This window comes from Triturus cristatus, chromosome 3_1, assembly GCF_964204655.1.
Source record: "Triturus cristatus chromosome 3_1, aTriCri1.1, whole genome shotgun sequence".
Lineage (NCBI taxonomy): Eukaryota > Metazoa > Chordata > Amphibia > Caudata > Salamandridae > Triturus > Triturus cristatus.
The window spans coordinates 277597368-277621320 of NC_140583.1; the positions used below are offsets into that span (position 1 = coordinate 277597368).

The 23953-nt window shown below is 46.5% G+C and overlaps 1 protein-coding gene across 1 annotated transcript in view; it reads left to right on the forward strand.

Annotated features, from left to right (window-relative positions):
• LOC146860101 (cholesterol side-chain cleavage enzyme, mitochondrial-like) overlaps nt 1–23953 on the forward strand; it is a 219375-nt gene that overhangs the window by 162053 nt on the left and 33369 nt on the right. Inside the window, exon 7 of the mRNA XM_085643887.1 lies at nt 9844–9922. Within this exon, the coding sequence (XP_085500013.1) occupies nt 9844–9922 (79 nt within the window). The remainder of the gene's footprint in view (nt 1–9843; nt 9923–23953) is intronic.

Consider the following 23953-nt stretch of genomic DNA (forward strand, 5'->3'; position numbering starts at 1 on the left):
TTTCTAAATTCCTGTTTCACCTGATTCAACTGCCGAGCCGGAGCGTCTGGAATAGCGGAGAGATGCCCCCGAAAGTCGCCGTGAATGCCGCGGGTTCCAAGGCAGCAGCACGGAGGCAGCATGGAGAGCCGGCCGCGGGCTCTGCAGCGGTGGAGCAGGATGTTCTGGAGCAGGCACCGAGCGACTCGCAGCATGTGCGGACTCCGGATCAGCTGAGGAAGGGGAAAGGCGGGGTCGGGAAATCCCGGCCAGCTGGCCCCTCGGTAGTCGATATGCTGATGCGGAGCAGGAAGCAACAGGCGGAGGTGGAGAGAGCAGCGCTGGTCCAAAATACGGGGAAAAATACAAGGAGGAAACGAAATGAAGAGGTGAGCTCGGGTAGTCCGGTTGAAGCTCCACAAGGCACCCAAGGCATGAAGTCAAACTTAACTAGTAGGGATCTCAGCGATCCACTCACTGTTGTGGCTACCCTCAGAGACAATGATATTGACTATGACAAGATGGATTCTCCAGAAGAGAATGTGCAGGGGGATAACTTAGTCAAAATAGTGGATCCTTCTATAGTATCTTCAGCAACTTTGGGAGCAATACAAGATACAGATATTAGTAACAAAATTGTTGTCCCGGCCCCCGTGTTTGAGGGAGTGATATCTCAGAAGGAGCTACTGCAAGCCGCTTCAATGCCGGAGGGTGATAATGCATTGTGGGGAGCGGATCTCCCAGGTGGGGGTAAGGACAGGCCGGATACCGATAAGGAGCACAGTGATTGTTTTTTCTCTGTCTCGGAAGGGGCAGAGTGGTCTGATAATGATCAAAGCTCATCACTAGAAGAGAGTTATTTGGATTCAGACCATGATACGGACTTGGACCTCCCTACAGTAACCAAGAAGCTTAAGCCGCAGCCAGATATACAAGGTGGAGGAGGGAAAGATTTAAGATGGGATTATTCATCTGTCACTCCACTCTCTGATAAGCTCCCCCCAGCAACTGGTACTATCCTCCCTATGCTGGAGGTTATACATCAGGCCATCCTCTCCCACAGGGAAGAAACACGCCAGGATAACCGTAAGACGCAAGCTGCCATGAGAAAAATGCAGGGTGTTGTCAGGAAGCTTTCCAAGGCATATTGTAATGTGGGGGAGAGAGTGACGAACCTGGAGGAAAGAATAGTTGCCACGGAGGCAGAGGCAGCAACCGCATCAACTCAGGTGGAGGCTCATAACTCACAGATAAAAGACATTCAATGGAAGTTTGAAGAATTTGAGAACAGGCAGAGGAGAAATAACCTTAGGGTGTTGGGGGTGCCAGAGGAAGTGGAAGGACTGGACACTAGGCTATATATAGTTGAGCTATTTAAGGCCGCCTTTCCTGAACTGTCGGGTTGGAACTGTCCTGTCGAAATTCAGAGGGCCCATCGTACCCCGTTTAAATTACGAGCCCCAGTGAAAGAGGGAGATAAGCCACGAGCTATTCTGGTGTTCTTAGGGAATTTCCTACTGCGACAAGCTATCTCAGAGAAGGCCAGACCAGAAGCAAAAAGATCTAGCGGGGGGGTTTCATTTTTTGTTCGCCCCGACTTCTGCCATTCAACGGTAGAGAGACGTTGGAGGCTGAGACAGCTAATCAAACCATTCCAGGAAAAGAATATCCAGATATATTTGATTAACCCAGCGCAACTTAAAGTGATTCATGAGGGGCGTACATGTTATTTCTCATCCGAGATAAAAGCTAGAGAGTATCTGGACGCGTTAGATAAATAGAAAGTTTGTTTGTGAGTTGAAGAAAGGGAGATGAATAGGTGAATAAGAATGCCCGGATTTGGTGACTTTAAGGTTTTACTAGAAGCTGGGTGATGAGGGGTGTTAACTGTTAGAGTTTTATTGGGGTAGTGGTAGCAGGGACAATTTGTTTTGGAAGACCCAGACGCTAATGCTGCTGACATCACATGCACAGACCCAGGTCTGAGCGCTTCCTAGGGGTGGAGGGATCAGGGAGGGAAGGTTGGGGGTTGGTAGGGCGGGTGGGGTTGGAAGGGGAGGGAAGAAGAAGATGGGGAAAATGGGGAAAAGGAAAAATACCTGGTTTTATTTTTTTTGACGGTTTAGGACCTGTGGTTCTTATTCAGAGGCATGGGTTGTTACAAAGAAAATTTGGTATCTCACAAGGGTTAAATGGGGAAACTTAAGAAATGCACGGTTAATATAGGGGGCCTAAATAACTGGAGGAAGAGGCAAATGATGGGGTATTTTTTTAGGTCAAATCATATAGATGTATTATGTGTACAAGAGACCCATTTACCATGGGTAAAAAACATCTGCTCAGAACAAGGGGTTTTGAGATATTGACCTGCTCCTCACAGACATCCACAGTTAGAGGGGTGGCAATATTGGCCAGATCCACTCTGGGAGGGGCTAAGCGCCATTTGGCAGATTCTCGTGGTAGATGGGCACTGGCTGAACATGATTTAGGTTTTACAATATGTTCGATATAAGGTATTTGAATATCTTGAAGTGGAATTATTGAACTGGACCAAACCTATTATAGATTGTGGAGACTTGAATATCTCCGCTAATTTTGCACATAATTCTAGCTATGTAGGCCGTAAGCCTAGGGTATTTCGAGCATTGACTTCATTAGTAAGGTCACACGGTCTGATGGATATTTGGGGATATAAGGAGCATATTGATCCGGGCTTTACATATTATTCATGTCCTGCCAAGAAATATACTAAGTTGGATTATTGTTTGATTTCTTTACCTGAAATAGAGAAAGTTAGTATTAAAAAACTGCCTAAAGTTTTATCTGATCATAACCCGCTTATTTTGCAATATGATTTAGGTACTCTAAATAACAGTTATTCAAGGTGGACTTTCGAGAGAAAGCTATTAGCAGATCTCTGATTTGTAGAGCATATGAGGAAATGGGCTCAGGAGTATTTTGACATGAATCGCTATAGCTCATCGAGAAATAATGTTTGGGATGCGTTTAAAGCAGCCTTGAGAGGTGAGACGATTAGCTTCTCGGTCAAGTTAAAACAAGACGCTCGGCTAGAGAATGAGAGACTGGTTTGTCAATTTGTTGCAGCAGAAGAACAACACATAAAGGATATTGGGCATGGGTGTGAGTCCACAGAGAGCCAGCAGAAGATACTTATTATTAAAGCAGAACTGCACAAGTGGCTAGCCCAGAAAGCTGCTGATGAGTATCAGACACAAAGAGGTAAAATGTATGAGACGGGTGAACAGGCGGGTAAGCTGTTAGCATTACGGATTAGGCAAGAAAGTAATAGAAATATAATTTCAAAAATAGTAGAAGGAGGACGTGAGTATACGGAACCATCTGATGTACTGAAAGTTTTTAAAAACTTTTATCAGATACTGTATAAAGCACAAGATGGACCGGAGGATGTTATTTTTGGGTTTGAAGATATAGGCCGTCAGCTGGGTAATTTGGATAAAGAATTGTTGGAGAACCATTTGGAAATAGGGCAACTGGTGGAATCATTGCAGGAGCTAGCAGCAGGAAAGGCTGCAGGGCCGGACGGCATCCCACTGGAAGTATATAAAAGTATCCAGAATGAGATAGCCCCGATACTATTGGATTTATTTAATGGTATAATATGCTCTGGATTAATTCCAGAATCCTGGAAGGAAACAAATATTATTGTGTTTTATAAGAAAGGAAAGCCGAAGGAAAATCCCGGCTCATATCGTCCAATATCCCTCATCAACTGTTGGCATATGCTGACGACTTGGCTATAATTACGCCAGAACCAGATAAGGCACTGATAGCTATTACAGGGATTACTAAGGAATTTGGACAGGGCACGGGGTATCTGTTGAATGAAAGCAAATCCCAGATAATATGTACAAATAATATAAGAAGGAGAGATGCGAGGTATTCTGACTCAGCGATATACTTGGGAGTCAAGATAGGCTCTAGGACAGAATTAACTATAAAGGATAATTTTACTCCGCTCCTTAAGTCAATGACGACCGATCTTAGAAGAATAGATGCCTTACATTTATCTTCATTAGGGAGAGCTAATGTACTTAAAATGACTATGCTCCCCTAGGTATTATACCTCTTTCGCTCTATTCCGTTTATAATTGGTGAAGGTTTAATTAAATCGATCGAGGCAGTTTTTATGAATTTTATTTGGCATTACGGCAAGATTAGGCGCTCGATGAGATATTTGTCTCTTCCACAAGAAACAGGAGGGCTGGCAATCCCCAATATTAGATTTTATCACTGGGCCTGTTTGTTAAATCAGATGGCGATTCTATTTGATCCGGCCACAAATCTTGAGGATACTCCTTTTGGAAATAATAACCCACCCTCCATCTTTGAATTACTGCTGGGACGTGAAGCTCCGTCGGCTCCTTCTCCGGAAAACCGATAGACGCTATTATAAAAAATCGCGGTACAAAGTTTTGGAGGGAGTTTGGGAGACTTGGAAATTTGTGCAGAAAGCATTAAAAATTCCCAAAATTAATTACTATACACCTTTATGGAATTCTAGTTTGTTCCCTCAATTTAGTAATGACAGATTGTGGAGGCTTTGGGAGCACCATGGAATTAAAAGAATAGGTGATATTTTTGAGGAGGGTAGCTTGATGAGTTTTAATTGTATTCAACAGAAATTCGGTATCCCGAAAAATCAAAGCTTCAAGTTTCTTCAGATTCGTGAGACCCTAATGGGTATTAGACCACGGATCACCCCTGGGGCCATAATTAATATGGTGGACTATTTATTAGGTGGTGGAACACGGCTAAAATTGATGTATGGGGCTCTGTTATCAGGGATTCAGGATGACCTGGAAAAATGCGAAACCTCATGGGCAGCGAAACTTGGAGATCCTGATGTGGATATAGATAAGGCATTGCAACTAGCGGGGAAACTCTTCCGCTCCACGAATTTAAGAGCCCAACATTATAAGACTCTTTTTAATTTATATTTTACACCAGCTAAACTATTTCTATGGGGCAAAAAGGAGGATGATAGATGCCCGCGGTGTAGGATTGGGCCCGCTGATTTATTGCATATGTTCTACCACTGTGAAAATCTAAGGGGAATTCGAGGAGAAATTGAGAAATTTTGGGAGGGGCTGCTAGGTGTTAAAATAAACCTATCCTCTACCTTAATGATAATAGGAATAGATAGTAGTCTGGGGCTTAATAATAAGGTGGAAGCTTTTGTATTTATATCAGTGGCGGTCCTCAGGCTATTATTAGCGGCAGGATGGAAGGATACTGTAGTACCCTCCTTTCAGATGTGGTTGGTTAGACTTCTCGGAATACATAACATTGAATCCGCTTTATATAGGCACCGGGGTAGGAAAATGAGGGAATTAGGATTAAATATGTGGGCTCCAATTAAGGATTGGAGGGATTCCCGTTGGTAATGCAACCCTAGGGACATCATCTGAATGTGGGCGGATTTTTGGGTAGGGAGTCACATGTTTAGGTCTACTCTGTAATAATGAAATATTTAATGTATTTTGTGATATTTATGTATTTTGGATTATTTGTATCATTATGGTCAAAGGTTGTATTATTGGATTTACCAGGTATATTAAAATAAAAAGGAAAATAAAAAAAAAGAGAACATCAACGCGGCCGAGAAAGTGATCAGCAGGCTGCCAAATGGTGCGCGCGCCTGGCGCACATGCACTGTAGTTGGCGGCCTGAAAAGCACTCGTTTGCACTTCCAAATCCCGCTTTCTATAGCTCTCGCCAGAGCAGCGCTAAAGCGCTGGCTCAGGCGAGACCTAAAAATCATACATAAGGGTCACTTTATAGACTGTGTTAGAGCTATAAAAGCAAGGAGGACGTTTTTAGGTCTCGCCTGACCCAGCGCATGCGCTGGTCTGGCGAGACTTATTGAGATCGCATAGCCAATAGGTCTCACTTTTGGGACCTTATAAGTATTTAGTTATGTAACTGTTGCATGGCTAAACACTTAGAAGGTCCCAAAGGCGAGACCTATTGGCTATGCCAATGCTTGCTTTCCTTACAATTGGGGACCACCCCCGTGAAAGTGCAGGGCAGTTTGTCATCCTAGCGACTCCCTTGTATTGCATTTGTGCTGGCGTTAACTTCACCAGTCGTTGTTTTACTTAGTCTTACGGTCAAACGGAGACATTGCCGGGCACTGTGCTTGCCAGTGGATTCCCAGTGTGTGGAAGTTTTGTGTTGCATAGGTGTTTAACTTTGTGTGCTGAGAGGGTGGCATTGTGGAAGGTCCCAATCTAAACGTAAACAGCGTCTTAGTTCTCAGCATCATGGCATTTGGCACCAGCCTCCGAGCTATGTGGCTGTCAGAGTCACAAGAATCAGTTTGGCTGAAAGCACGCGGAGTAAACACGACCGTGTTATTTAAAAAAAAAAAAAAAACTGTGTGCTTCTGGAGGTCCGCTGCGCAATGGCCCTTGCTGACCTCCAACCTGGCAGTGTTTGCCTATTGGGGGAAGTGGGGGCGTAGACAGTTTAGAGTCTCTCTTTTTACGGCCACCTGGTCAGCTTTAGAGCCTCGCAGCCCATTCATCGTGTGTCATTCAGCTGGCATTAGATGCTGTCCTACAGAGGCGGCAGATTAGCACATGCGGGGTGCTTATGCCTTGGAAAAACATTTCCCAAACAGTGAGAAGGCAATGGAAAACTGTTGTTTTTGTTTTATTGTGATTGGTCGAACTCAAGTTAAATCTAGCCTGCAAGAGGGAGAAAATCGTCATAAATTGAGTGACGATGACACGAACACTTTGAAGAGTGATTTTGAAAACTTAAAGGAAATCACTGATAACTTAAAGGAAATCACCAATAAAATTAAATATCTACGAAGAAACAATACGGAATTTAATATAAAGTACATCACATTTAATAACAAGCATTGGCCGCGCGGCCGTAAAAGTAACGGCCGCGCGTCCGTGAAAGCGAAAGTACTCGCGATCGTGATCAAAGTTGAAAGTGATCGCGATCACGAGGATGGGACGCGCTGTGTAAGCACGTGAGTTGTGCGCACGCAGCAGTGATTGGCGGCTGCACGCGTGCACGCTCGCGTGAACGCAAGCGTTAGGCCAGCGCTGGTAGCACTTTGAAATCCCATATACAAAATGCATGCGCTGGCTCAGGCGAGACCTAAAAAGCTAAAAACAAAGGACCATTGTGGGCCTGGCCCAGAGTCCACAGCCCATTATACAGGTTAGTTTAGAAAGGTGTTGTTATTCTAGGGATGGCTATTACATCAGACGAGTTAAGGAAGGGGCTTGGCCCCCACTAAATGAAAGTATGCCTGACAGCTTGCCATTTGTAGTGTATTTAGGTGCTTGAATTATCACATGTGTATTCATCTTTGCAACTCTACTGTGGGATTCACCAAATCGTACGCTGCTGAGTGGTCGAGGAGCATCAGGACTTCCGACTGTCCTGTGATTGGTGGATGCAGGAGTGCTCTGTACGCCAGCTAGAACAAACTCTGTTATCTTGAGTGATCTGATCCTCGACTGATGGTCTTCGGAGACAGTGTGTGATTCACCGTGGTATTGGAGCCGGTCTGTGACCTACACCTGCCCTGCACCTGCCCTACACCTATCATACACCCACCCTACACCTCCATCCTATCGCTTGGGAAGGACATGCGACAGCAATAAAATAATTCATTAGAAACAGCTGTAGGTTCTCTAGTTTTGAGTATTTTATGAGTGTTGCCTGGTGGAGATGGCCATGCAATCAATGAAAAATATATTTATTGTTTGCACCTTAAATTTGGAGTTATTGAAAGGTGCTGAAATTACAATACTGGAAACATTCGAATTTCCCAGGAAGTTCATCTTCGTGTCTTTATTCATTCACACCACAAGAGCAGCCGGTGTACTGTACTGTATTGATAATTCACTCACAAGCCTCGGGCTCCAGGGTCAGCCCCAGACAAGAGAGACAGAGTGGCATATTTACAAGGAGTTAACGCCACCAGAAGGTCACTTTTTCTGACGTTCTGGGGCGGTAACTCTTTTGCCTTATTTACAAGGTGGCGTTAAGCCCCTTAACATGGCTTAATGCTGCCATGTAAATAATGTCTCTATTCCCGCAGCACTTAGCTTGAAAGGGGCGTGCAATGGGTGTTGCAGTGGGCGTTACCGCTGCAACACCCATTGCTTTTTGATGCTGCCCCATGGAGAAGTTTGGCTCACTGGTTAAAGAAGGCATACCCTGAAGCAGAGGTCAGACCCGGGACCAGGGTTCAATTCCCGATGCGGCAGGGTCTGAGCCCAAGTGTCCACGGACTTGATAATTCTCACTTTGGTGCCTACTCGAATCATGGGTTCACACTCTGCAACTCTGGGCAATAGCTTGCTTAATCTCCACTACGGCCCCCCCTGCGGCGGGATGCCTGGCTTTCACCTTGGGGATGCCCAGTATGGGTTATCTCACAGGGAAAAAGCCAGGATGGGTTCCCAATGCAAGCGCCGAGATGCCCAAGGGTAAGTCGAGCGCTATATAAGAACACACACACACACATATAAGAACACACACACATATTTACAAGGTATGGGGCAGCACCAAAAATACCACCAGGGAATACCTGGTCTTAAGCAGGTTATTCTACTCTTTCCACAGGCAAATCGCCTGTAAAAATTGTTTATGCGCAGGAAGGTATCCCTTCCTGCACATAAACAATTGCCCCTGCAGAGCAGGCCAGCTAGCAAAATGCACTAGGGTGCCTGTGCTGGAGCTAGGTAGATTTTTTAGCATTAGTGCTAGGGATAACGCAGGGGTGCACCGCATTCTTGTGAATACCGGGCATCACTGCGTTTTGAAACTGTCGTAGCGTGGCATTACCAATTTTGGGGTAACACAGCGCTCTGCCAGTTTCTTGTAAATATGCCCCAAAGTTTAGTCTCTGAGTCCAGCCAGTACCTGGTCTCTTTCAGAGCGGACCTATGCTTACAATGTAGAGGGCGTTCGAACTTACACGTACGTCTGTTTAGTCCTTGCTATCACTCTGAGAAAATTCACTTTAAATGTGAGAAGGACGCTCAGTGTATTTCCGTAGGCAGTCATAGGCCTCTCCCGGGGAAGGACATATGTTTCAGGCTCTCTACCTTTTTCTTTTTATTGACCTCCATTTGCAAAGTTCTTCGATATTGCTGATAGAGAAGTCTACTTTGCACTCTTATTCAATCCCCTGTTTAGATCTGGAAATATTACTAATAACCAAGGCTTAATTTCTAAAAGGAAACAACATTAGTGCAGTGAATCAAAGTTTTCCTTAAGTGCCACTGGTGCTGATGAATACCGGCACTGTCAAGTGCCGGGCTCGTGAAATACCCAGGCTGCCTCATCTTGATTTGCCCTCATGCCTCTTTCTTCCACCACCCTACACTCCCTGTCTCCTTACCACACACATGCATTTATTTATTATTCGTGCTTAATCGTTTTGTTCCCACTTTACTGTCTTTCTCGTCCTCCCTCCTCCTCCCTTTTTCACCTTTCTGTCTCTTGACATAGGTCAAAGTCTGATGGTGAAATATAAGTTCTGGTCCCAAAAGTAAGTGCCAGTACCCAACACTTACAACCACCCGCACAAATTAAGCACTGCCAATCTGTCCAGGTTGAAATGGCAAGCATTGAGGTGTTTACATGTTGTTGTACTACTACTACCAAACAGTCTCTTAAAAATTTAATGCCACTCCCGTTACTGACCACCTACCAGTACCTATCTCATTTGGGGAAGCAGAGACTTGCAGAAGACAACCATATCTAGGCACAGTATGAGATCCGCTGTCCAGGTACGGTCTGCGTTTAGCACTGACTCTATCACTTTGTGTGTCTCTTTTTCCACAGGCTGCACCCAGTGGCCGTGAGCTTACAGAGGTACATCCAGCAGGACGCTGTCATCCAGAACTACCTCATCCCAGCTGGGGTAAGGGACCAAGCTTCCTTCTGATGTTTCTTTGCACTGCACCTCCCAACCAAAGCATTCCAGAGATGTTGGTTTTCTTAGCTTGGTGAAGGGTGCAGAACAGAAATAATATTAATCCTCATGATAATCTGGTTCTCAAGCATAATTTTTTAAACCATGGGGGCATTGTATAGTTCAGTTATCACCACTAGGGGTATATTAAGTTGCAAAGACATAGCTTTGCAGCTTGATATCATTTGCTGAAACATTGCCAGGTTAGCAATTCATAGGAGTGTGTAAAGTTGCAAAGCCTGATGGCGCACCATTTTACGTCATGTTTGTAAACTTTGGGTATTTCCAGATAAGCCGTAGCTGTGATCAGAAAAATGACGTGTGCTAAGGGCAGCTGGGGTGATGGGAGGGAGCCAGGTGCTGCGTGGCAGCCCTTCAGTCCATTCCCTGCTCAAAGCCCTATGACACTCGGGCATTAAAATTAGCGGGGGCCGCCTGACCCACTAACTTCCCTAAAACCACCAAAGGCATTTTGTGGCCCAAACCCCCATTGTCTACGCCACATTTCAGGGCGTGGGTGATACTCTGGAAATTTGGGAGCTGCCCCCCCCCAACCTTGCTGCTATGACCCATGGTGTTCTTGCTGTCTTCTATCAGACTTACCAGTGTTCATGGGGGGGGGGGGGGTCCCGCCACCTGCAGCAGCGCAATTCACTGGCCAAGGATGTCCCATGGACATCATGTTGCAGGAAATTGTATGGGAGCTGGGTGCAGGGGTGTAGAAAAGTCCCCTTCATGCCACTGGAATGTGTGCAACCATCTCTTGAGGTCCTTTTAATAAGCCATATTGTTTTTGACCTCCCACGTCAGAAACACACAGTGATCATGGGTGTGCTAGGAAGCTTTCGCATGATATGGACTGAGCAGGCTCTGTGATTGGGAGGGCACATTATCTGCATTTTCCTTATGTCATGTCACTGGGCAGCCCAGGACGGCCAATGATGGCAGTGAAGTGATTATAGCTGCAGGACAGGCCTTTCCCTGTCACCTGTTTGGGAGAGAAGTCTACTGTTGTCTCCCATGCTTTTCTAAATATTCTGCCTGCTCTCTACAAAAGGATCATTTCCCCATCCAAGTACAGCCTGAGTGTTGCATGTGTGTGCTACTTGTCTGTTGAATATGCATTTAGAGCATGAATGACACATGTAGCTGTTGCCACAGTGGGTTCCATTTTGTATCATATTTACATTGGTGGTACCCATGATGAAGACTTGGAAGGGAGCATAGGTAGGATAGGAGATATTTATTGCAACACTCCGTGAGTACCTGCTAGCGATCCTTTTCAGTGGGTTGGACAGGAGGGTTGTTAAAGAAGAAACACAGGGTTCCATTGAAGCTACGGGGTTCCATTTTGTGACGCAATGCTGTAAGAGAGAGGCTCCCTCTACAAGGGAATGGATGGTTAAGTGGGCAGCCTCACTTGCCTGTGTGTTTTTGTTTGCCCCTGAGAGGAGCCTCAATGCCCCCCTGCTCACACTTGTAACAAAGAGCATAACTGGGCAGGTCTGCGTGGAAATCTCAATAGTACAGAAATGCCCAGAACCAGTCTCAGAACTGAACTGCTTGAATACCCAACGGCCCATTCTACGAGTGGCCCGGTTAATGGACATGATTTTCCCCAGCACCTGCGCAACCTACACCAGGGGTACCGGTGACAACAAGGTTGGGGAATATCAAGCCATTACAACCTGGTCCCTGAGGATCCACTAAGAAATGAGGAATTACTTGCAGAATCAGTAAATCCAGGTTCAATTCCCCTGTTGGTCTTCATTTCCCACATACTTTCGTTCAACTGTTTTCAGCAGCTGGAATCTCCAGGGGAGAGTGTTTCCTTGGATCTAATACTTCCGATAGTACCTATAACTAGTGTTGCCGGCCTCTTCGGAATAAGAGGCCACTCACAATGTAGGACCAAAGACTCCTACTGCAACTTGAGTAGAAAGATGAGCCATAAACTTCCAGTTAGTTTGCCAAGATTTCATGACCAGAAGCTTTGAGGCCCCACATGAGTGGCAACCGGAAGCTTACTTTGAGCACCAGGGTTGGGGACCAACCCGCAACTCCACTTGCCAGGTTTGAACGTGACCATTAACCTGGTGTAGATCACAGTAGCATGATAGCAGGGGCTGACTACATCATACTTCGAGGGCAAGAAAGAATGACTGAATGAATGAAGGTATTTGTATAGCACAATGCCCACCAAATCGGTATCTTGGCGCTGAGAGAAATCTTTACAGAAAAATAGAAAAGGAAATGGATATAAATTGGAAGGAGATTTAAAAATAGATACGTTTTTAACTTCCTACAAAAAGTGTTTCAGACCTCCATAGTCTGTATATATGTACGGAGCTGACTCCAGACCCTAGCTTCTAGCACAGAAAAAGTCTTCCCCCCCGAGCAAACCAGTCTAAAACATGGGACTGCCGGAAGGAACTTGAAAGAGGAGCTCAGAGAGAGCTTGGTTCATATTTCCTGATACCACATTTAAGGGCCCTGGAGCCATGAATTGACTTGCGAACTTGGCATAGTGCCTTCAGCTGTGTATGTTGAGTTACAGGCAGGCAATGCAGCCTATGTCTAGCCTCTGAAATATGATCAAATCTTTGAAATCGGAAAACTACAAGACTGCAAGAAGTTTGCCTTTAAAGCCTAGATAGTAGGAATTGACATAGTCAATCCAACAGAGAGGGGAGGCTGCCACCACAATAGATCTGTATTTGAAAGCAATCCCCTCGCCCCCGCGACACTACGCTGCCTTGACCGACAGAGAGGGAGCAGGAGAGCACCATGGGGGTAGGCATAAATATTAAATAAAATGGGGGGCACTAAGAAGCCGTCGAGGACCCTTAAGGTCACCTTCCTCCTTTCAGGTCTGAATGGTTTACAGTTCCAGAGCCTGGCTACAATCTTTCACACAGGTGGCAAAACAGCATCTGACAGTCACTCAGACCAACATCTGGCAAAGGCTTTTTCAGGATTGAATGCTCAATCATGTCGAACACAGCTGAGAGATCGACAAGCAAGAGACCTGCTGGATATCCCTTGTCTGTACTTAATATAAGCGAATTCAGAACAGATACTAGTGCGGCTTAAGTGGACATTCCGGGTCTGAATCCTATTTGAGACATGTGCAAAAAGCCATGGCATTCTAGGAGGTCTGATAACCATATAGGCAAATATTTCTCACTAATCCTGGCTGACAGGGTGGTAGAGAGATAGGATTATAAGTAGGAAGAAGAAAGGGGTCCAAACGCAGCTTTTCTATGAGAGGTTTAACTACACTTTCTTTCGAAACTTTGTGCACTTTCCAGAATGAAAAGGAAGGTTCAAGATATATCTTACCCTTTCTGACAGCTTTAGCTAGAACATGAAATACTGCAGTGGGGCACACATCATTTGAAGAACCTGAGTTTATAGACAAGAGTAATAATAAAGTGGTATCATCATCAGTAGGAGGAGCTGAATCACTGAGAAGGGTATCTGTGCACTCCATAATAGAGGAGCCAGAGAAGACAGCTGTGACAGTTCAAGAGTTAATGGCATTAATTGTTTCAATCTTATCAACAAAGTAATGGACACCTTCTCACGAAATTACTGAGAGGGGGTAAAAGAAGTGCCTAGCCAGCGAGGATAAAAAATTAGCTAGCATTTTCAATTTTATTTAGGACACGGAGGCGAGGATTATGCTTAGGCTGTCCGGAATTCGGTTTAAACCGAATCTAACCGACACTACCCTACCGAATGAAAATCAGCGCGCTCGGTTTAAACCGAGTGTCACTGATTTTCATAGCTGGCGGGGGAGAGGAGCTGTGGTGGTCTGCCGTCTGTCTGACTGCGGCCGCACCGATTTCATATTTGCGAACTTGTGCCATCTGCTGGAATACAGCGTAAGTACACCTGGCTGCCGTCCTGCCTTTGAAGTGCGAGCCAGGAATGGATCAGGGGAGGGGCGCGGCTAATAATGCACTCGTTATCTGTCCTCTTCACGTGGTTGCTCTGCCGCATGACATTGGCCTTGGGAGAGGGGCATGGGGTGTACCCCCCCAGGTGAGCAGCTGCTTTATTTGGCCCGGCATAAGTTCCCACCGCACCACACCATACTGTCCCCTCCTAGGCTGAATTGGGACTGCTGGAGGCTGATCTCTGTCTCCCGCAGGCTGAGCATCGGTGTGAATGCGCAGAGACAGGACTCGAACCCCAGAGACAAACCGAGTCAAGGTGAGAGCTGGCAGACGGGAAATGAGATTTGCAGTGCGGAGCACATACTACTGGAGAGGCGGGGAAACCGGCAGGCCCAGACAAGGTGGACTCGTCTGCATTTCGCGGATGGTATGTGGCATAGGCATCGTGCATTTGCACAGTGATCCTAATAAGACCAGTCCTGATGCGCGACACTACCAACTTGGGATTAGCACCCCCACTCGCGCCCACGATTTTCAAATTGGACTCAAAGGGCATCCTTCCCCCCCCCCCCCGTCGTGTGTGGCAGCCCGGGCTGAGACAGCTTCAGGGCACGAACACAGCCGCACCCGAGCACTTCACCGGTCTTTAAAAGACCATTTGCATGTTAATGAGGTCTCGCTGTTGTTTCACCCCCTTCTAAGAGCCCCTGCAGTTCCACTCTGTCTATGTCTTAGAAGATTCAGCAAGGGTGCGTCTATTCCCTGAGGAGGAGTTCCCAAAACCATGAACATGTCACCAAGCTCTCACTTTCTGCAAATGACAACACATTGCTTCTAAATGAACTATGAGAACTGCCTGCCTTGCCTACAACGCCCAACACCCCCAGAAATCTCTCATTTCCAAAAAGTTCTCTCTGTACCCCGTAGTTCAAGAGGTGTGCCTTGCACAGAGCCACCCTTTTCAGGCACATTTCAGAAAGTGCTGACTTAACCTTCGAGTTGTAAAAATGTATTTGGACCTCATCTACACTGTACGTACACTGTCTATATACCATGCATCAATGAAGAAAGCGTTCCATAAACACCGGTAAAACACCGTTTCAGTTGTTTTTTATGGCGCGAAAATGAGTAACCACTGAAAAGCACTGTTTTTTTGAGGTTTTGAAATCACTGGAAAACACTGAAAAAACACCACCAGAATTCACCAAAAATAGAAACTGAAAACAGGAAAGCCTAATTATGCTTCTCTTTCATTTACTGCAAACAAACAGCAGCCAATAAGAGACATTGTAACAGTATAACACAACATTCCCAGAATGCTTAGTGTGACAGGAAAAAACAATAACCATAGAGACTAGCTCTCTATAACAGTCCCCAAACCGGAACACCTCCTCTTTCTTTGCCCAACGAGCAGAGTCCAAGTCTATTAGTATAAGTCCAAGAAACAACGGCAAAACATCCACACCACTCCAGTCCAGGATGCTGGAAGCATAGGAACCGTAGAACTGGAAAGTGAAGAACGTCGAACCAACTCCTCCGAGGACCTCACCATGGTCTAATCTCCTTTCTGATCAGCGCCTGAAACAGAAAGATCATATTCGTAATAGTTGCCATTGACAGGTAACTCAGGGTGGGAAACATGACATTATGAATCATAACAGTCAGTCTGTTTTACCTGGGCGGGATAATCCTCGCCTCCGTGTCCTTAATAGAATTGAATATTCTTGGTGCGAATGCTAGCTAATTTTTTATTCTATTACAGGACCGGAGGCTTCAGATTATGCTAGTTTAACGCTTATGTAACACCACAGAGGCTATGTCGCCCATAGGTTTGTAATAAAATTGTTTGAAAGTAGAACTGGAAGACCAGTCGGCAGCTTTCATGATATCGTGTATACTGGTACCAAGCATGAATGACTTAGAGGCCATAGCACCTCTAACTGAATGTGCTCCAAAAAAATTTGTGTCAATGCCTGCTTCTGACATAACAAATCTCAACCATCTGGCAATAGTAGCGGAAGTAACCTGTTTAACCGGTTTCTGTAAGGCAATAAGCAACCTGGAACAACCAGAAGAGTGAAGAGAACATGTACAATCTTCATATACTTTAAGACATCTGACCACACAAAGTTTCTCATTCAAAGGAAACGCATTGTAATCAATAGACCTGGAAAATGTTTTAGTACGAGCAGTGATAACAAAGGACACTCCTTCAGGGGAAAAAATTCTACCCTCTAAGTCAAGCACTCTAACATCAGACACCCTGCGGCAGGAGGATAAACATAACAACATGGCTAACTTAGCTGACAATTGTTTACGAGATAATAATTCATTAATAGGCCATCCATCAAACAGATTCAAAACTTTTGAAACATCCCACAAAGAAGTATACTTAGCCTTAGGTGGATTGGAGATGCAAATTCCTTTCAAAAGCTTGCACACCACCGGATGCATGCCCACCGGCCTGCCATCCAGTTGCGCGTGATCTGCTGAAATGGCCGACCGAAAGTTATTCACTGATCTGTAAGACAGACCTTTGGCGGCCTTGTGAGAGAAAAAATTCAATATGTGAGAGATATCTGCTTCCACGGGATCCAGGTGTTTCTCCAAGCACCAACCCAATCAAGCCTTCCAGGCAGACCCGTATCTCTTTCTGGTTGAAGTGGCCCAAGCTTGTTGAATAAAACTGGAAGCTTGCTCCGAAATTCCTGGCAACGACCACTGTTGCCGGAAAGTCTCCAGGCCATCAGGGTTAGTTGACCCGCTAGAACTAGCGGGTGGAGCTCTCCCTGAGGGCCCTGGAGCATCCGAGGGAAGTATGGGAGGCGAAGCGGACAATCGCATGCCATCTCCAGGAGAACTTGGAAGAACGGCTGCAATTTCCAAATCCGAGAAATCAGCACAATCTCCGCTTCCTGCCGGGAAACCTGAGTCGCCACCCTGGGTATCAGAACAAAAGGGGGAAATACGTAATGAAGACTCAGGGACCAATCCTGAGTGAATGCATCAGTTGACCTCGCTAAGGGATCCGGCCTCCAGCTGAAAATTCAGTCAGGAGGCAAAAACATCCGTCTGGAATGGACCCCACAGAGCTTGGATCTGGAGAAACAAGGATGGGTGAAGCTTCCAATCGCTGTAATCCTTCAAATGGCGTGATTGCCAATCCGCCACCGCATTGACTCGCCCCGGAAGATATTCCGCAATCACCGATATCTGGTGCGCTAGGCAATAATGCCAAAAGTCTTTGGCGATCTCTGCCAACATCGGGGATCTGGTACCCCCCAGTTTGTTGATATAACGTACAGCTGAAATGTTGTACATTCGCAACAGAATACAGCATGAAACCTTCCTGGAGGAGAGAGTGCGAATCGCAAATGAGCCCGCCAGGAGTTCGAGACAATTGATATGAAGGTCTAACTCCTGGAGAGACCACCTGCCCCCCGTAGTCACCTTTCCGCAATGGGCTCCCCAGCCCTACCTGCTGACATTCGACTCTATGATCACCTCGGGGTGAGATCCGAAGATCGCTTGACCGTTCCATGTCTCTACATGGGTCAACCACCATTGGATCTCCACACAGGCTTCCTCCGTGAGTGGGACGAGGTCTGAATAAGAGAGTCCCTTCTGGAGGTGTCTGATTTTCAGATGCTGTGGGGCTCGGTAGTGTAAAGGACCCGTAATTATCGCTTGAATGGATGATGCCAGTAGGCCCACCAAACGCGCGATCACCCTCAGTGACATCACCTATGTGCCAAGAGTCTTCCTCAGTTCCTTCTTCAGGTCCCTGATTTTCTGTTTGGGCAGAAGTAATTATGCTGACTGCGTATTGATCACAAACCCCAAGAACTCCAGGGATTGTGTCGGAGTGAGCACTGATTCCTCCATGTTCACTACAAAACCCAGACTCTCCAGTAGCGACATTGCCATCCGAAGATGAAGGGATGCTAGATGCGCCGAGGGAGCCATAATCAGGATATCGTCGAGCTAGATTATGAGACGTATATCCTGCTACCGGAGATGCGCCACCACCGGCTTCAGGAGTTTGGTGAAACACCACGGAGCCGAGGAAAGACCAAAAGGTAGGACCAAATATTCCAGGCGCCTGCCGCGACACAGAAACTGTAGAAATCTGCGATGGGAAGGAAAAATGGGCACTGTAAGGTATGCGTCCTTGAGGTCGAGGCGGACTAGCCAGTCCGCCTGCCACAAGAGATCCGCCAGAAGATGGATACCCTCCATCTTGAAGTGACGATAAAGAACAAAGCAATTGAACCCCTTCAGGATGAGAACCAACCGAAAACCTCCACCCCACCGGGGTTCTGCAGAAGCCCACTGGACCGTCGTCTTCGCAATAGGCCACCGCGTGCTTCTGCAGCAACTCGTCTAATTCTCGATCTATAAAATGCATGTCTTGTTGGGAAAAATATAGCGGAGGGGGAGGAGACCCTTGAAAAGGAGTTTGATAAAATTCTATGTGAAAGCCCTGCACGGTTTGAAGAACCCAAGCGTCCTGAGTAATGGCCTGCCAATTGGGAATGAAATGGCAAATCCGACCCCCCAGAGGATAAACAGACAAAGGCATTGGGCTTACCTGAGGTAATTTGAGGACGGAGTTTCCTCTCTGGCCCCCTCGGTGGAAACCAAGACGGTTGGAGCGCCTCGTGGGATAGAATGTTCCACCTCGGGTAGAATCTTGAAAGTCTCCGCGGCCTCGTCCGTAGCCACCTCTCGCGGGACCCTGGTGGTACTGGCGGCCTGGAGAGCAGCCCCTGGGGAGCGGCCCCTGTCTCCCCCGGCCCTTCCAAAAAGGCCAGTAGTGAATACTCTCTTGATATTCGATTGGGCCTTGTCTAAGCTAGTGAAAGTCCCCACGTATTTGGAGACGTCCTTCACAAAACGGTCCCCGAACAGCAAGCCGTCCGCCAGGGGACCTGGTTCAGCCCCAGCCAACTCAGTCAAGTTAGTATCCATGCGCATCAGAAGAGATTTCCTGCGTTCGGCTGAAATGGCACAATTTGCATTGCCTAAAAAACAGATAGCGCGTTGGGTCCAGCCTGTGAGGATGTCAGGGTCAATCAATGCTCCAGACTCTTTGGCCACCAGAGCCATCTCCAAGATCTTAGACAAGGGGCCGATGGTGTCTAATAACTTATCTTGGCACCCGCACCAGGCGCGGTCGATGCCTTTCTTAGGATCCTTCTGGAACTTTTTCAAGAAAGCCAACATATTCGGATCGATATCAGGGGTTTCCGCGACTTTGTCCGGAACATTTGGACGGGGGCATTCAGATCTTAGACGGTTCCTAACATCCCTGTCGAAGCTACGACGCAGATTTTGATGGATGTAGTCCAGCGGATGGGCACAGTCCGAAGACCTGGGGTGCACTATGTCTTGTGGATTGAAGTCAAAGGGGGTAGAAGGCTGATAGACCGGGGGAGACTGAGGGGTCATCACCGACTTTTTAGCTTTTTTCTTTTTGGGGGACAGAGTGTGACTGGAGGAGTCCGTGTCCATGTCGGTATCTGTATCCGAGACCACCTTGTGTGCAGCGGGTAGAGGATTAGGAGCCCCCGAATATGGGTGATCCCTGGTTTTGGAAGACTTAGATGTACCTCCAGAGGAAGAAGAGGCCTGTGTTGCATCTTGCTGCAATAAGCCATGGCGCTTTGCAAAAGTTTCTAGCTGTGCTGTAATAGGCTTCAGTGCCTCAGCCAAGGCTTTATTTATGGTCTTAGGGACCGTCACTTCCACCGCCTTCGTAACGGAGTCCTGGACAGAGGCATCTAAAGCCTGCACAAGGTTGTCCTCAAGGAGGGGGGCATGCTCCTCCTCATAGTACCCATACTCATCCTCCTGAAAATAGGCCCAGTCTTCCATGTCCACCGAGGAGAAGGTGACAAGTTAAGACCAACTATATAAGTATGAATCCCAAGGGGATCAGTCAAGGGGGAGCAACCCTGGTGCAAAAGTCACTTTCAGACCTAAGAAAACTGTGCTCCTCAGTAATGCTGTAATCAGAAACCCAAAGGGCAGTCAGTGCCTCAAACCTTCTACCAGCTTGCACCCAGCTGGGGGCCTGCAACGTTTTATAGCCTGGATAAGGCGTCAAACAAGGGTACCACAGAGGAAAACAACCTGTAGCTCCAACGCACGAGGGTCTAAGTGCGCGGAGCAAGAAGGAAACGAAGTAGGCGTCGCGTAGCCCAAAAGGAGCCCAATTGGGCTTCGCGACGCGAGGCTCACAGATAATTCGGGCTTGAATCAGGGAAAGCACCGCCCACCGCCGTAACGTGGCGAAAATCACTGGACATTGGGGAAACGGCGATCGGAAGGTGAGCCGCATAGGCGCGCGAGAGCAGCGCGATGTAAAAAAAGTCGAACCAAGCGCGCCGAGCCAAACCAGCGCCAATATTCAAATGTTAAAACATTAAAGGCTGCAAATATAAAATAATACAGACATAAACAAAGCGAGAGACAAAGCAAGATGTAAATCGAGCACTTATCTCTGCGAAGAGCAGCAAAGAAAGAGGAGGTGTTCCGGTTTGAGGACTGTTATATAGAGCTAGTCTCTATGGTTATTGTTTTTTCTTGTCACGCTAAGCATTCTGGGAATGTTGTGTTATACTGTTATAATGTCTCTTATTGTCTGCTGTTTGTTTGCAGTAAATGAAAGAGAAGCATAATCTGAAGCCTCCGGTCCTGTAATAGAATTCGATCATTCTTTTATTACTTTAAAAACGGTTTCACTGGAATTAGACACTCCTGAAACGAAAGAATCAAGTTAGGCTGTTTTGGTTCTTCTCAAGCTTGCTTCATTTCAATTAGTTGACATTTGTAGAGGTAAAAGCTGTCTTCCTCATAGCTGTTTCTTCATGCTTTTACCCACTGCTGAAGTTTGAGTTTTCTGATTTTCAAGGCATTAGAGTTCCAAGGCTGGGAAGGGAGTCTCGCTGCAATAGTTTTTTTTGTTTGTGGAACCGTGCCCCTAAATATGGACACCAGGGATTCACTAAAACAAGCAATGAATGTATCCAGATCCGATTAAGGGATCATTCTACCTCAATAAACATTATCGCTCATTGTCTCAATGATGTTCATCGTAGGCCACCGACAGTGAAAGATAGCTTTAGAGGGGGGTGTTTGAGTTTTAGGAGGGTCTGGTGTGAGTATTGCAAATAGCACAAGGAATGATCTATCCATCCTAATGAGGATTATGAGTCAAGTTGAACCAGCCCAGCAGTGCTAAAAATTAAATCAGTGATATGGCCCAAGTAACTTGTGTGAAATCAAGATAAATCATCAGACTAAAAAACTCATGAGAGTTTCCTGCTTGAGAATCATACCAAAATATATTATACTTACTATACATACTCATTATTAGCTGCTAATAAGCATACAGCTTTGGTTAATTTTTATGAAAACAAAGCTGTAGAAAAAACAAAAGAGCTGACTTTCTCCTCTGCGAGGGAATTTGAGGTGCCTTTGCACAAAGAAGATGCTACTCAAAAGATGCAGAGGATAAGAGGTTTTCAGGTGAGGTAAAGCAATGACACTATCGTCATGTGAGGGGCAACCCACAATGAGATACTGCGAGTGAGGTTTGGCGGCTGTGATATGTCTCCACAGTTGGAACAGCATTGACACCTGTGACTGGGGGTGTCTTGGAATTCGACAGTACACTAATTCAATTCCGTGCCATAGCATATAGAAGTACCAAAGTAATAGGAAAACCACTACTGCCAGAACCGGTTGGACTCACAAGAAACTCCAATTACCAAGTAAAGACCACAATTGTTAGAGGTGTGTCACCACACTGACCTGGGCAGGGCACCTGCTTGTTAGAGAGGGGTGTTTTCTGGAGGGGTCAGAGGATGATCCAAGTGGCGATAGCTCCTTGACTATGAGCTCTGCGACCCACAGTGCACTTCCGACTGACTGGTGCTACCATTGCAAGTGTGAAGCAAGACTTCCGTTGGAAGTTTGTCTTAGTGGTGATGGCATAGTCTGAGAGGGAATAAATGAGCATGGCGTAGGAGATGATGTCGATTTCATGGGATTTGATGATGTTTGCTAGAGGAGTCATGTATATGTTGAAAAGTGTGGGGCTGAGTGATGATTTCTGTGGGACTCCGCAGATGAGGTCCTTGGGTTCTTATGTAAACGTCGGGAGCCTGACTCATGTTCTTCCAGGGAGGAAGGTAGTTGTTGGACTTGGCCCTTTTTGCAGGGTCATCCCGGAACTTTTTGCCTTCCTCCTGTTTTTTAGGTCTCGCCTAGAGATGCAGCGCAAAAGCGCTGCAATCGCTTTGCGAGGCATGCAGTATACACTATAGCTGGGGGAAGCTCCGCCCACTTTCCATCTATAAGTTTCATTGGCTTCCATTATAAATTGAGCAGTCTGATTGGTTTTTAGCTTCTTAGTTCCGCCTCCTGACGGCCATGTTGTCATTATTATTCTTCCGAGGCTATCAGCCCCTTTACTGTAAAAACCGTTTTGTTCCCCTGCTTCTAACCCTTCCATCCCGCAGTCCGTAATTTTTTTCACCACAAACACTCTCCCGCCCCCTCCCATTCGTGCCTTCTTTAATGCCCGCACTTCTGTTTTGAAATGCAACAGGGCTCGCGTAAATACGAGTCCTGTTGCATTTTCAGTGCTTGTTTGTTTTCTTATTGGTGGCCCAAATTGCACTCTTTCTTTCACATGCGCGCGATGCCTTACATCGTACGCATGCGTGACAAATCAGTGCCGTTTTTTCCAATTAACTGTGGGAGGCAGAGACAGCACAAGCAGCGGCCGGGAAAATGCTGGGAGAAGATAATGAGCATTTTCCGGGCCGCTGCTTGGGCTGTCTCTGCCTCCCACAGTCAATTGGAAAAAACGGCACTGATTTGCTGTTGGACAATGGAGGTCGCTGGACGTTTTCCATGGAAGCAGCCAGAGATCGACAGGAGGACGTCAGGAGAACCGAGTTGATGCCTCAGCAGGTGACTTCCAGTGCGCCAGCACCAGAGCGGGAGAAGACGCGGAGGCTTCATGAGGGTGAGGCACTTGTTCTTCAAGGCAGCAGAAGAAGGTTTGTAAAGGCCGTCGGCGTTCTCCGGAGCTGAATCAAACTTCAGTCACAGTGGGCTTGCAGCATCAGAAGTCCTGCAGGAGCGTTTGCAAAGCACCCTAGGCACCCCCTTAGCAGAGCATGGCAGATTGATGTTCAGTAGTGACAATACATGCACGCTGCACCTAACTATGTCTTATAGCACTCGAAATCATACGGTTGTATAAAACATGTTTGCAGCATATATGGACTACCACAACATACAGTCACCCAAATGCTTTAATATTTTGAACATTTTGTGCGCTATAAGTAAGTTTACAATTTTATTGGGTGAATGTCTAGAGGAAAATAACGTGTGTGTGGTGTCTGAGGCCGTAATAAACTCAGAGATGTTAAACAATAAACTTCTACTTGAGTGAACTCTTCAGCTACCGTTTAGTGCAGGGTTTCGATAGCTATCTTTCAGCGCCGCCCTTTACCGAGGGCTCTTGCCATGCTCGTTTGCTCATTTGTTTTGTGCCGGAGGATGTGGGTGGGAGTGATGCTTGCCGGTATCTCCCCTCCTAAAAGCAGACAGCCTACTTGCTTCCTTTTCCCCGCTGATGTCACAGCGTGAGCCCGAGCACGGTCCGTGACAGTTAGAGGGAACAACAGTTAAAAGCTGGCAGAACGTCGCTGTGCAGGCTTTAGGAGATGGGTCACTTCGGAGACCAGAGGGGGTCAGTACATCTAACGAGGCTGCATCATGCCGGCCTATGACCAAGGGATTGTAAGTAGAACTTTGGCATCTTCATGTGTTGTTCTTGCTGTGTCAAACTCGGAGAAACGTCTTGCTGGGTGGTCTCGTGTTAGCACCGTTTTGGTGCACGGAAAAGATGAAAGGGTGAGAAGACACATGTGACACGCGGTATGGAGTGTAGGGGTATCGAGAAAGGTCTATACAAACACAGAAAGAGTAAAGGAAATGTGTATTGAAGATTAAGAGAGAATTGGGGGAAGGGAGATTGTGGGCAAAGAGGCTGCAG